Source organism: Mauremys mutica, chromosome 9, assembly GCF_020497125.1.
Source record: "Mauremys mutica isolate MM-2020 ecotype Southern chromosome 9, ASM2049712v1, whole genome shotgun sequence".
In the NCBI taxonomy this organism is placed as follows: Eukaryota; Metazoa; Chordata; order Testudines; family Geoemydidae; genus Mauremys; species Mauremys mutica.
Window position 1 is genome coordinate 83,892,153 of NC_059080.1, and position 15,010 is coordinate 83,907,162.

General features: G+C 47.5%; 1 protein-coding gene across 5 annotated transcripts in view; it reads left to right on the top strand.

The window, feature by feature from the left end:
• SMC4 (structural maintenance of chromosomes 4) overlaps positions 1 to 9,119 on the top strand; it is a 113,173-nt gene extending 104,054 nt beyond the window's left edge. For all 5 annotated transcript variants that reach the window (XM_045029609.1, XM_045029607.1, XM_045029610.1 and 2 more), the window contains 3 exons: positions 6,425 to 6,657; positions 7,386 to 7,569; positions 8,547 to 9,119. In XM_045029609.1, coding sequence (XP_044885544.1) covers positions 6,425 to 6,657; positions 7,386 to 7,569; positions 8,547 to 8,723 — 594 coding nt within the window. In that variant the 3' untranslated portion in view covers positions 8,724 to 9,119. The remainder of the gene's footprint in view (positions 1 to 6,424; positions 6,658 to 7,385; positions 7,570 to 8,546) is intronic.
• Positions 9,120 to 15,010: the final 5,891 nt, after the last annotated feature.

Genomic DNA, 15,010 nt, shown 5'->3' on the forward strand with positions numbered 1-15,010 from the left:
GAATAACATATCCACTGCTTCCCCCTCATCGACAGAGCCAGTTATCTCATCAAAGAAGGCGATTGGGTTAGTCAGGCATGACTTGCCCTTGGTGAATCCATGCTGACTGTTCCTGATCACTTTCCTCTCCTCTAAGTGCTTCAGAATTGATTCCTTGAGGACCTGCTCCATGATTTTTCCAGGGACTGAGGTGAGGCTGACTGGCCTGTAGTTCTCTGGATCCTCCTCCTTCCCTTTTTTTAAAGATAGACACTACATTAGCCCTTTTCCAGTCATCCAGGACCTCCCCCGATCACCATGAGTTTTCAAAGATAATGGCCAATGGCTGTGCAATCACATCCGCCAACTCCTTTAGCACTCTTGGATGCAGTGCATCTGGCCCCATGGACTTGTGCTCGTCCAGCTTTTCTAAATTGTCCTGAACCACTTCTTTCTCCACAGAAGGCTGGTCACCTCCTCCCCATGTTGTGCTGCCCAGTGCAGCAGTCTGGGAGCTGACCTTTTTCGTGACGACAGAGGCAAAAAAAGCACTGACTACATTAGCTTTTTCTACATCCTCTGTCACTAGGTTGCCTCACTCATTCAGTAAGGGGCCCACACTTTCCTTGACTTTCTTCTTGTTGCTAACATACCTGAAGAAACCCTTCTTGTTACTCTTAACATCTCTTGCTAGCTGCACCTCCAAGTGTGATTTGGCCTTCCTGATTTCACTCCTGCATGCCTGAGCAATATTTTTATACTCCTCCCTGGTCATTTGTCCAATCTTCCACCTCTTGTAAACTTCTTTTTTGTGTTTAAGATCAGCAAGGATTTCACAGTTAAGCCCAGCTGGTCACCTGCAATTTTTACTATTCTTTCTACACATTGAGGTTGCAGGAACAAACCATCCCAATAAGGATTATTTAAAATACAGCCAGCTCTCCTGGACTCCTTTCCCTCTCATGTTATTCTCCCAGGGGATCCTGCCCATCAGTTCTCTGAGGGAGTTAAAGTCTGCTTTTCTGAAGTCCAGGGTCCGTATTCTGCTGCTCTCGTTTCTTCCTTCTGTCAGGATCCTGAACTTGATCATCTCATGGTCACTGCCTCCCAGGTTACCATCCACTTTTGCTTTCCCTACTAATTCTTCCCTGTTTGTGAGCAGCAGGTCAAGAAGAGCTCTACCCCTAGTTAGTTCCTCTAGCACTTGCACCAGAAATTGTCCCCTACACTTTCCAAAAACTTCCTGGGTTGTCTGTGCACCGCTGAGATATCAGGGTGATGGAAGTCTCCCATGAGAACCAGGGCCTGTGATCTAGTAACTTCTATTAGTTGCTGGAAGAAAGCCTCGTCCACCTCATCCCCCTGGTCTGATGGTCTATAGCAGACTCACACCACGACATCACCCTTCTTGCTTACACTTCTAAACTTAATCCAGAGACTCTCAGGTTTTTCTGCAGTTTCATACTGGAGCTCTGAGCAGTCATACTGCTCTCTTACATACAATGTATGTACTAGACGCGATAAATCAATCCCCACTGGATCGATTGCTAGTGTAGACATTGAAAGCTTACCTCCAACGAGAGAAATTCCAAACTATAATAAACATCAATTAACGTAAAGCTTATCCAAAGGCACCACTGAGAACGTGCCTCAGACTCTTGAGACACACTGCCCCATGCAGTTCACCTGTGCTGTGTGCAAGGGTGGCTAAAATCAGCATATTAACCCAGCAGGTACCACATGGACATGATGCTTACATCCTTCAAGAAGTCATCTCCTTATTAAACTAGTGGAAAGAACCTCTTCAGGTGTAGAACAGAACATCCTCTGTGCACCTATGTCTTGATGATAGAGTGTCATTCAGAGATGGGGAAGCTCATCTAGATCACCTTCAAACTTGGGGCCTTGGTCCCCTCTGGAAGCTAATTCCCACATAAATATCCTCAAAGCTCAAAGCTACCTGGCTAGCATACCTCAATACAGACCCACAATCCAAATGTTGACAGAAAATATTACAGCTGTGCATTATTTCTGATTTCATAATCAGACCATAGATGGTCTCCACTGCGTCAGGAGGCCATTCAGCTCTGGAATTTGCATTCTGAATCAAATGCCACCAGTGATTCTATACCTTCCCAGCCTTGAGAACATCTTGGCAGATCAACTCAGCAGGCAGTTCTCAGGCCACCACAAGTGGTCAGTCAAAGGCACAGTTCTACAGAACATCTTTTACAAATTGGAGTTGTCCAGCAAGATGTGTTTTGTCACTGACGACAACAAGAAGACATTTTCTTCCAGAGGTGGTGCATTCCTAGGTTCCCTGACATAGCCACCTATCTCATCCTTTGGACACTGGGATTGCTGTATGTAGGCATGACACAGGAATGATTTTATTATGATACCCACAGCATGGACCGGACAGTTTTAGTATTTGGTTCTGATGGACCTCTCAGTACAGTGCCCCCGCCGCCCCCCCCCCATCCCTCCCCCCACACACACCTTTCCCAGTACAATCACTTTATTGGCCCTCCCCGGTAATCTCACAGAAAAGTAAGATTCTGCACCTGGACCCAGCTTCCTTACATGCAACAACCAAATGCTGGCTGGATTGCTTCCACTGAAAGGTGGTGTTCAGCTGAAATTCAGAACATTCTGTCTCAAAGCATGAAAGCCTCAACTAGCCCTAGAGCTCAGAAAGCTGCTGCTGTCTTGAAAAAAAAATCCTTTTTGTTTGTAGGACAGCTACATGGAATTTGGTCCATACTTTTACAAAACACTACTACTAGGCATAGAGTGCCAGAGTGGATGCTCATTTTGGTACGACTGTCCTGTAGTCATTGCTTAAGTTGGACACTTAGTACCGAACTCTAAGTAAAAAGACAACTACTCGTTTTCCACCAAGAATAGAATCCATGTGGACATTCACAAAAAAAAGCTTAGTTCCCTTACAATGAATGTGGTTCATCAAGACGTGTTCTCCATGTGGATTCCATGACCCTCCCTTCTTTTTTAAGGTGGTGATGTAAGTGGCTATCTGCTACAAATAGTAAAAAGTGCTCTTTCAAAAAGTAGAAGTTACTTGGTCTTAAATTCAATTTAAGTAAAGGAACAACTTCATTTGTTCATGTCCATTCCAAGCAGGTGTGTGCGCGCCGCGTGCACGCCAGCCGGAAGATTTTCCCCTAGCAGCATCTGTAGGGTCGGCCCTGGCGCCCCCTGGTGTGGCGCCACTTCGGCGCCCTATAAAGGGGCCCGCCGACCCTCCACCCCCTCAGTTCCTTCTTACCGCCGGTGACGGCTAGCTGGAACTTCTCTTGCGCAGCAAGTTAGCAATGTCCTATCCTCGTGTATAGTCCTTGTATATAGTTAGTATATAGTTAGTTTACTTAGGTCATTTGTATATAGTTCTTGGTAGTTGGGGGGGTTCCCCCCACGTTTTCGTCACCCGTTGGGGCATGCTCGGGTCCCCCGGGTTTAAACTCTGCAAGGACTGCGGGAAATTCATGCCCAAGAGTGACCCGCACTCTGCTTGTTTGAGGTGCCTCAGAGAGAGCCACCAAAAGGACCGGTGCTCTATCTGCAGGGGCTTCCACCCAAGAACTCTCAAAGACAGCTCAAAGACTTAGAGTCCTCCTGATGGAGGCTGCCCTGCGGCCACCCTCAGACCCGGAACCGGCCAAGGCGGTGCCCAGAATGTCTTCCTCGGTGCGGAGCGCCCCAGCACCGGCATCAGGACTTAGGGCCCAGCCCAAGTCATCTAAGACCCGGCACCGAACAGAGTCGGGTCATAGGAAGTCAGCCTCAGTGCGGCATCGCTCACCGTCTCCGGTGTCCGCTAAGAAGAGGAAGCCGGTGAGGGAACGGTCACCCCACCAGGACCCCCAGAGGCCGACGCCGTCCACGGGTAAAAGCGGACAGGCTGGGCTACAGCCCTTGGCTGCTCCGTCGACTTCCGCACCGCAGAGAGGGCGGTCGAGTCCGGACCAGCCTAGATCCCCGGACCTTAGCGGAGACTTGCACCTCCCTTCGACACCGGAGGCATTCGAGGCGCCCTCAGACTTGATGGGACTCCTGGCCCCGGCCTCCCCGCACCGTAGTAGGGAGTTGCCTTCCACGGCCCGTCCCCCCAGTACAATCGAGGGGCAAGCCGGCCATGCTGTCGCCTCTCTCCCCACACCGCGCCGCTAGGGCGGCACTGGACCAGATAAGAGGCTCCCCGCCGCCTCAGCATCGCTCTCCAACGGCACCGGGTGCTGCTCCCCCCAGGTCCTCTTATTCAGAGACTTCAGACTCGGAGGCAGACTCCTACCGCTCCAGCCGGTCGCGAAGCAGGAGATCGGTTTCGGGGGTGAGCCACCAGTGTTACCCACAGTGGCAGCAGCAACGGCATCCACCCTCGCAGTGGCCATTTTGGACCCCCTGGTCCTACCACCAGTTGGTAGGCCAGGCGTTTGGTCCTCGATCAAGGTCGGCCTCGGTCTTCTCGGCGTCGGTGGCCCCAGCGCAGCTGCCTCCTCCACCGTTGCCGGGCAGGGGTGTCCCATATCCAAGTTCAGCACCCCCTAGCCGGGCAGCGGCACCAGCAGCAGCTACAGTTCAGGCTCAATAGGCACCGCCCGATACGCCAAGCCGTTCACTGGCGACCCCGGTACTGGTCGCGGTGCCGCATTTAGAATCGGAATCAGCCCCACAACCACAGTACCATGTGCCACAGGACCCCAAAGGGCTGCATGCGCCTGAGGAAGGGCCGATCCAAGTTATTTCCCCGTCTTCCTCCCTGGACGAAGCGGTCTCGGGCACGGCTGCGGCACCGGCCCTGGAGGACACTCGGATCCTCCAACAACTACTCTGGCGAGCAGCTCAGAGCCTCGCAATCCAGGCTGAGGAAATCGAGGTGGACGCGGATCCGGTAATAGACATCCTGGCTCCCTCAGGGCCATCCAGGGTGGCTCTCCCGTTGATCAAGACCATAACGGATACGTCCTGCACCTTATGGCAAACGCCAGCCTCACTGGCCCCTATTGCCAAGAGAACAGAGCGGCATTATTTCGTCCCCTCTAAAGGGCATGAACACTTGTACACCCACACCCACCCCACCCCCGGACTCCCTGGTGGTGGATGCAGCCAACCAACGGGAGCGTCAAGGGCTTCAGGAGTCAACACCAAAGAGCAGGGACGCCAAAAGACTCGACCTCTTTGGTAGAAAAGTGTACTCTACGGCAGGCCTACAACTCCGTATTGCCAACCAACAGGCAGTCATAAGCCGATATGGTCATAACACGTGTTCAGCCATGTCGAAGTTTACAGAGCTCCTTCCCCAGGAGTCGAGGTCGGAGTTTTCGGCCGTGGTGGAGGAGGGGAAACTGATCTCCCGAGCCTCTCTCCAGGCTGCCCTAGATGCGGCGGACTCAGTCTCGCGCACCCTGGCCACGGGCCTAGTCATGAGGCGGGGAGCCTGGCTCCAGGTCTCGGGCCTTCCCTATGAGGCCCAGCAGACTATTCAACACCTCCCCTTCGAGGGGCAGATGCTGTTTTCCGAAAAGACGGACAAACGTCTGCACAGCCTAAAGGACTCGAGGGCCACGCTTCGCTCGCTGGGCTTGCTTACCCCTGCGACCCAGCGCAGGCAGTTTAGGCCGCAGGCGGCCCCACGCCCCTACCAGCCCCAGACTCGCCAGGAGCTGGGGCGCAGGCGGGGCAGAAATGGCAGGAGGTGTCACCAATGCCACCCCTCCGGCCAGGTGTCTGGTCAATTGAGACCGCCATCGGGGCCTAGGCCCCCTGTTTGATGGTACGGTCGAGGGCGACCTACCTATCGAGACTCTGGATCCTTCTACCCCTACTTTTGGGTCACGTCTGTCCCCCTTCTACTGTGCCTGGTCCCGAATCACCTGCTTGGAATGGACATGAACTACCACTCGAAGAAGAAAAAACGGTTACCCACCTTTTAGTAACTGTTGTTCTTCGAGATGTGTTGTTCATGTCCATTCCAATACCCACCCTCCTGCCCCTCTGTCGGAGTGCCAGCAAGAAGGAACTGAGGGGGTGGAGGGTCGGCGGGCCCCTTTATAGGGCGCCGTAGTGGCACCACTCCAGGGAGCGCCAGGGCCAACCCTACGGACGCTGCTAGGGGAAAATCTTCCAGCTGGCGTGCACGCGGTGCGCACACACCTGCTTGGAATGGACATGAACAACACATCTCGAAGAACAACAGTTACTAAAAGGTGGGTAACCGTTTTTTCCCTCACAATGAATGTAGTTCATCAAGAAGTGTTCTCCATGTGGATTCCATGACCCTCCCTTCTTTTTTAAGGTGATGATGTAAGTGGCTATCTGCTACTAATAGTAAAAAGTGCTCTTTCAAAAAATAGAAGTAACTTGGTCTTAAATTCAGTTCAAGTAAAGGAGCAACTTCATTTGTTTCCATTTTATTTTTCCCCTGCAGGAAGAGCTGTATTTGAAGCGTGTGGCAGAGTTGGATGAAATTACCAATGAGAGAGACAACTTTAGACGGGCTTATGAAGACCTTAGAAAACAAAGGCTTAATGAGTTTATGGCAGGATTTAATGTAATAACAAATAAACTAAAGGAAAATTACCAAATGCTTACCTTGGGAGGAGATGCTGAATTAGAGCTTGTGGACAGTCTGGATCCTTTCTCTGAAGGAATCATGTTTAGGTTTGTCAAACATTTGGTCATACTGAAACTGTTTTTAATCATTGTTAATTTCTTAACCTGATTTTTATGGTTTAAATATTCATTGAACAGCTCTAAAACATGAACTAAAGAAGCAGAAAAGTTATTCTGAACCAACCAAGGTGATCATTTCTTTTATGAATATTAATGGAAGGATAGTAAGGAAAGACACATTTTACTGCACTGTTTCATAGTTAAACAAAATAGATGAACTCTAGGGGGAGAGAACAATTGTAATGTAGCTTGTATGGAGAAGTCACTCCTTCTGTCAAGAAAAAATAATTGTAAAGTGACACCAGCTGCTCTGGAGCTTCAACATGGAACATTAATCTGTAAGGAAGTCATTATTTCCAACAGAGATGGAGTGAAATGATTTGGTTTACGGGAAATTATGTCCATTTTAGTAATAGTCTACACGTAAGATTGTGTGTGGCTGGTTTTGAAGAACATAAGTGAATATTATGGGTTCTGCCCCATGTGTCATAAATTGATTCTGATTGTAGATCCATTCCATATTAAGTGTAAAGAGCACTTCTGAAAGGTAACTACTCAATTGCTTTTAAATATGATTTCTACAAGGGACATTTAAAGCTTAAGACAATATGAGTATTACTTATTGAGGCATGAAGATTTTTCATATCATAATAAACTGTAATTTCTACACTAATAAATATGAATGGAATTAATTTATAAACTCTTAATTGTTTCAGTGTACGGCCACCAAAGAAAAGCTGGAAGAAGATATTTAATCTATCAGGAGGAGAGAAGACTCTTAGTTCACTAGCTTTGGTTTTTGCACTTCATCATTATAAGCCAACTCCCCTTTACTTCATGGATGAGATTGATGCAGCCCTTGACTTCAAAAATGTATCAATTGTAGCGTTTTATATATATGTAAGTACTTCTCTATAGAATAACTACACTGCAGTATTTACCAGAACAGTTTTCTCCCTCCCAGAAATTATCAGTGCTCTTCTGTAGCAATTAATAAGTGATGCTCAGCATGTAGCAGCTCCCTTTGTTCTCAGTCCTGGGTGCTGAGCTCTTCTGAAAATCAGGCCCCTAACTTTTATGGGGTTAGGGCTTTTTAGTGGTTTGTTTGATTGGTTACTTGGGAAGAGAAAGCAACTATTATATTATACTGTTGTTTTTATTCTTCAAATGTCAGGCAATAAAGTATTTTAAAATAAAAGTAATGGAATATCTAACTTTAGGCGATTATACATTATTACTTTTTATCTTGCATTCCATGTTGCATAAAACCTGCATCCCTAAATGGTTTGCCTTTTAATAACAGAAGGCTACTTCTCACTGTACTCAGTAGAGGAAAATGCAATCAATCTTCTCTGCTTTTGTGGAAGTTTTAAAGCAATCCCAGTCTTAAGAATTCTGACAGTTTGGTAGTTTACCTTGTTGCATTGTAAGTAAGCCCTATGGAAATCAAAAAAGAGCAAAAGAACTGTAGCTATAGTAGTCTGCATGTGTACTGTATTCAATAATGTAGGCTTTGATCCTGCAGATGACTTATGCAGGAGTATAGTTTTACTCACATAAATTGACTTCAGTGGAATTACTCATGTGAGTGAAGTAACACCTATGCAAAAATATTTGCAGGATTGGGCCTTGATCATTAGAATTAGGATTATGCTATTGCAAGAGGCCCACAGATTTTCTGGACAATCAGTACCTGAGAATCTGTTTTTCCTGAACAGTAACGCATATTAAAAGGGGGATCCTTTTCTAATGTACAGCTGTTATAAATACAAGATTTCCAAGTTATCTGTAATTGCTTTAATGACTACAAACTTCATATCAGAATATAGTTTTTTAAATATTGTGAATTAATATGAAATGATTTATTTCTTTTCCAGGAGCAAACAAAAAATGCACAGTTTATCATCATCTCTCTGCGAAATAACATGTTTGAAATTGCAGATAGATTAATTGGAATTTATAAGACTCACAATACAACAAAAAGTGTTGCAACAAACCCAAAAGTTATTGCATCTAAAGGACTTGTTGAACTTGGTTCTGTCGGATGCTGCTGAATGTGTAATCTTCTGTTCTGAAGAAGGTGAAATCTTATTACTAATGTGTATTTTCACTGTATTTCTGCTGCTCATCTATATTCTTTTAGCTTGATTTTGTTTTGTGATTCATCATAGTTCCATAAAGATTTGTAAATATCTTAGCTTTCATTATTTGAGCTTCTTAGTAAGCCAAGATTTGCAGAAGAGCTAATATTTTCTGTTGATTGGCTACACTTAATTTTTGTAGATATCTTAATTTATATCATTTTGAGCATAACAGAACTGTTTCCAAAAGTATGTATCTAGTTGCATTTTAAATTCCCATTCCGTAGGCTTTGTGTTAATGTTCAGGTTCTACCTGTAGATTTTTAAACAGCTTTTTACTGAGTATTTTATTAAAATAAAAGTTAACTAACTCAAGTTCTTGTTGAATACAGCTTTTGTGTTCAGGGATGTCTCTATATCCTATTGCTGGAAGTGTGATGTACACTGTTCCTGTGATTAAGAAAAGAATGTGCTTATTTAAACACTAAATGTTTTTATTACAGCAAGGATTTGGTGCCCTATTGTAATGGTGCTGTACAAACTTAAAATAAGAGCTGCTGTCCCCAAAGACCTTGCAATATAAATATGGACAAGATGTGACAGCTGGAGGTAGAACACTGGGGGGAATATGTATTTGGGGGGAGAAGAGGTAAGAAAAACAGTAGTGACAGTTGTAGAACACAAGCTTACATATATTTGCTATGTGTACAATTTAGAGGCTTCAGTTTCTGAAATAGAGGAATGTGGTTTATGAATCACTAATTACCCATTATAATTAGGCAATGCACTCTAGCACAGGCAGATATTAAGAAAGGAACAGGGTAGTCAGCTGTGCAGATTTGATTTGGGGAGGGTGTTCCATGCATAGGGGGCTGCAGGAGATAGAGGCTGCTATCATGGGGGGAGGGGGAAAGATAAGAATGGGGGAAGCTGAGTTTAAGTACCTTGAAGGTAATATTCAGAAGTTAGCAGTGGAAGTTCTTTGGGCAGGAGGAGTGACAAGTCAGAAAGATTTTAGCAACAGCATATCTTTTAATATAAAAGAATAGCACAGTTGTGTAGGGACAAAAGCTGAAAGGCTAAAGCAAAAAATGATTGACACCTAGAAGAGACATAAAAGGCAGTAAGAAGAGGCTCTTTAAATACACTAGGAGGAAAAGAAAGACAAAGGAAAATGGAAATCCTCTATTTCGAAGGGAAGGAGAGCTAATAAATTATGAGATCAAGACTACGGGTGTTTAAGTTGGATGTATTCAAGTCCTCAGTCATGAATCCTCGGATTTTTAAAGAACTAGCTGAAGCAATTTTGAAACCATTAACAATTATCTGTGAGAACTCATGGAGGACAGGTGAGGTCTCAGAGCACTGGAGAAGGGCAAACATAGTACCTATCTTTAAAAATGCAAACAGGAAGGATCTGTGGAATTATAGACCAGCCAGCTTCACATCAATACCTGGAAAAATACTGGAACAAACTAGTAAACAATAACTTGTAAGCACCTAGAGGGCCCTGCCAGGAACTTAGTTACCGAATCTGTAAGGATGTTAGAGGGCCAACCTACCCTGGCAAAAATGTCTGTCAATGCCTGGCTCACAGTTTTAGCCCTGGTGTTGCTTAGAGCTACCACTTCCGGCCATTGGGTGGCAAAATCTATGAAAGTCAGTATGTACAGTATCAGAGGTGTAGCCGTGTTAGTCTGCATCCGACGAAGTGGGTATTCACCCACGAAAGCTCATGCTTCAATACGTCTGTTAGTCTATAAGGTGCCACAGGACTCTTTGCTGCTTTTACAGTATGTACAGCTTTCCTCTGGCTGTCTTCTTAGGGAAAGGACCCAGAATATCCACAGCTACATGCTGAAATGGAGCCTCAATGATGGAGAGGGGTCTTGACCTGGTCTTGGAGCTTTCCCACCCTCTGGCACACCTCACAAAACCAGACATTGGTAGAAACATCTTTGTCCATCCCCTCCCAGTGGAATGACTTTCCCAAACAGTCTTTAGTCCTACTCACCCCAGCATGGCCACTAGGGTGATCGTGGGCTAAGCGCAAGAGCTTTTTCCTATACTTAGTTGGAACTACCAACTGTCTCTGAGGATGCCAGTCCTTGTGCCCACTGGAAAAGGTTTCCTTATATAAGAGTTCTCCTTCTACAACAAACTTTGACCTATTAGAAGAGCTGAGAGGCAGTGGGTCACTCTGTGCTGCCATCCAAGCTCCCTTGAGGCTTTCATCCGCTTCCTGCTCTGCCTGGAACTGCCACCTTGATGCTGGAGACATTAGTTCCTCGCTGGGTTGTGGACTTGGGCTTGGTTCCACTGGAAGCGATGCAAGTATGGGGGGGTGTCTCCATCAACTGAACCACTCTCCCCTGGTGCACTAGGTTGTATTTCAGGCTCCATTTGAGCTTCTTGCACTGGTTTAGCTGCAGGTGCAGCCTTCCCCCCCCCCCTCCCTTTCATTTATCACACCTCCTGTCTGCAGTTTCCAAGGATACCTCAGTGCTGTAATACAGCCCGGCTGGTCACTCCCCATTGTCCGGCTTGCTGCCAACATTTCTGCCTCTGCAGCAGCAGTTGAATATTGATTTGCTTTGGTTCCAACCATTTCTTTGCCAATTTCAATTTTAATTGGTTAGTTGCTATTACCCAAGAAACTTCACTTTTCCCTTCTGGATCAGGTATCTGGCAGCATGGTTGTTTTAATCCACCTGGATGTGCCATTGCGGTGCTTCACCTATGGGATTCCTCTGCCACCCCCCACTATCATGTCAGAGCTGCCCTGCAAATATTGACCTAAATCTAATCAGTGATCCCTATATGAGGCAGCATTTACAGACTCTACAGAGTCATACCCTACCTGTTCACAACCAGCCAACCCTTGCATTCCCAGAGCTCAGCATCTGCCCTGCATGTTGGGTGGCATTCACCTTATCAGCCTTGAAGAGCTGCAACGCCAATGCGGAAAAGCCCGTTCAGAAGCTTCTGAACATTTTAGGGAGAAAGTCTAAGGACAAGGAGCATGCCATCTGGCCACCTAAAGTAAGTCCCACACATAGCTTGGCCAAAGGGAAAAAACTTTGAATGGATCCAAAGATGTTTCTTGCGCTGCTCCCTCTTCCCCCCTTCCACAATACCAAAGTGGGTCCTCAGCTCCCTGAGGAAAGACATAGGTCTCCTACAAGTTCCCCCTCCTCCCACTATCAGTTGGGAGATTCTTATGTTACAACATTTAATATTGTTAGTGAACAAGTGGAGTAAACAGTAGGGGGTTAAACCCCCCCTCACTTTTAATTCCCTCACCCTCAAGGGTGGGTGTGGTGGGGCTTCTACACACAGGCTTTATGTACTCTGGATCAAGCTTACCACCACATGGCAGCATGTATGGGCATGCAGAAAAACCTGTTACTCTAGTGAAGCCCTGCCTCAGGCTGCAGGTTACTGGGAATTATTTATGCCTGTTTGGCTTTCAGATGAGGGACCTTCACTTTGCCAATGAAAAGGGCTCAGGTGTAGGCAGCAGCAGAATGGGATCTGTGTCTTCTGATCATGAGTCATAAAACTTTCTAGGAAAATAAAGGTTGCTTTCTACTCTTCGCCTCTCTCCCCCCCCCCCCCCAATAAGGAGCACTTCAGGCAGTCTGCAACCAGATTAGACTCATATGACTATTCCACTCCCTGCACAGGTGTGCCATTGTGGGTATTACAGAGGAGTAAGTGAGAAACCCCTCCCAATCTATTAATAATAGGTTGCTCCTACAATACATACATAGCTGCTAGCCCACTTGGGACAGAAGGCAAGCAACCTTTCAAGCTCCCAGGGCAGGGGTGGGCAAACTTTTTGGCCCAAGGGCCACATCTGGGTATGGAAATTGTGTGGCTGACCATGCATACTCATGAAATTGGGGGTTGAGGTGTGTGGGCTCAGGTGGTGCCAGCAATGAGGCATTCAGGGTGTGGGAGGGGGCTCTGGGCTGGGGAGGAGGGGGAGCTCCAGCTGGGGGGGTGCAGGCTCTGGGGTGGGGCTCGAGACAAAGGGTTGTGGGTGCAGGAGGTTGCTCCAGGCTAGGATGGAGAGGTTTGGAGGGTGGGAGGAGGCATGGGTCAGGGGTGCAGGCACTGAGTGGTACTTACCGCAAGCAGCTCTCAGCAGCAGCGTGTTCCCCCTCCAGCTCCTACACAGAGGCATGACCAGGCAACTCTGCACGCTGCGTTGTCCGCAGGCACATCCGCTGCAGCTCCCATTGGCCGCAGTTCCCAGCCAATGGGAGCGGGAGGGAGGGCAGCACTTGGGGCAGGGGCAACATGTGGAGCCCCCTGGTTGCCCCTACATGTAGGAGTCAGAGGGGGGACATGCTTTTTCATGTATTTAGTAAGGGAAAAAAACTACTTAGAGGCAAGCAAGTAGCCCATCATCTGGGTGTGTGATTCTTGCTTGGAGTGACACATCGCAGGTTCTGCCTTGGTCAAATTCTTGTGATTTGTGATGAGCAATTGCTTCTATCTTGGTAACTACAAGGAAGCTATGTTACACCCATGAATATCAATCAGTCATCCTACACAGGTATCTGGTGAGGAGCTGTTTGGGGAAAGAATAGTTGAAGTTGACCTGGGAACAATTCTACCTACCCATCAAAACTTGTATTCTGGTTGCTATCACATCTGCTAGATGAGTTTCTGAACTGGCAACTTTATCCATGCAGGAGCCCCACTTTGTGTTCCATGGTGATGTTAAGAATCACAGAATAATTCTTGCCAAAGATTGATTAATCTTTCCGTGCCTCACAAGAGAGCACCCTCTCTGCCATCTCCAGTGGATAAGCCCCTACTGCTCCATCAGCAACCTGCTCTGATCTGCCTTTCTTCTCCGCTGCTTCTGACGGACAAACCTCTGCAGCTCCTGGACCGTCCTGACCCGCCGCCATCTCGCACCAACGGTCCCGATGGCATTGCCTCTGCCAGACCCATCATCTGAATCAGAGTGGTCCTCCGAGCTGGACCCCATCCGCTTGGCTGCATGGTCCTACAGCCCAGACCCCTTGGCATACAATCCAGTGGTTCTACCTGCACCACCTGCTGTCTGAGGCACACCTCGGCCTCCTGTGCCCCTAACCCAAAGTGGGCGGAATGCTGCTATTTCATACATCAAAGGGTACAGACTTTTTGTTCAGCCAGCCACCCACCGCCTAATTTGCTTGTGGTTCACGCGGCAACCAAATGTGCCTATCATCAACATTTCAAGTCTACCCCTTCTGCTTGGTCTGTGAAAAGGGTGCAAGATATGTTCCCCTGCAGGCCTGCAATTCTGCATTGCCAGCTACCAGGCCATCCTGGAAGTATGACTTCCTTTGATACTCTAAGCTAGCGGACTTCCAGGCCTTCCTCCCTCCAGAGAAACAGCAAGACTTTCAGACTCTCCTGGATGAAGACAACTTAGTTCCCCAGGTGGGTCTCCAAGCTGCGGTTAATGCCATTGACACTGCCTCCTGCTCTCTGGCTTCCGTCTCGCTGACGCCCACCCAAGCAGTCCTTTTGACTCCTTCCTCAAGACCCATGAACCATCCTCCTTCCCTGATCACACTGCAGATCGTCCAGGGATCACCTTGCCTACTTTGCCTACAACTGAAGCATGATGATCACCAATCGCTGGGTGCTGGACGTTGTTCACCAGGGGTACCTCATCAAATTCCTCTCATTGAGCCACCCCTGGGCACCCAAGGGACCCATCCCAATACCATCTCGGGGAGGAAGCAGATGCCAGCCTCCGGAAGGGTGCCAAAAAACATAGCCGTGGTTTCTACTCCCCTTATTTACTTGTGCCAAAAAAGGGGGGTGGCTTCTGCCCCATCCTAGATCTCCAGTTGTTAAATTCATATGCAGGTTCCGCTTCCAGATGATCATGCTCCCCTCAGTCTACCATCTCTTGCTGGTGGAGCTTGGTTTGCAGCTCTTGATATGAAGGATGGATACTTTCATTTAGACATCCACCCTGCTCACCGTCAGTTCCTCCACTTCATGGTGTGGGGGCTCCTACCACCCATTCCAGGTCCTCCCTTTCAAAATTAACACCGCTCTGCATTATCATAAAGGTTTTCATAGTCATGGTGGCTTATATGTGTCGGCTGGGCCATGCCTTATTCCCCTACCTTGACGACTGGTTCCCTGTAGCACCATCTTGTGCCTGCCTCCTTGTCACTATCCAGACCAGAAGTGGGCAAACTACAGCCCACAGGCCACATCCGGCCCACAGGACCCTCCTG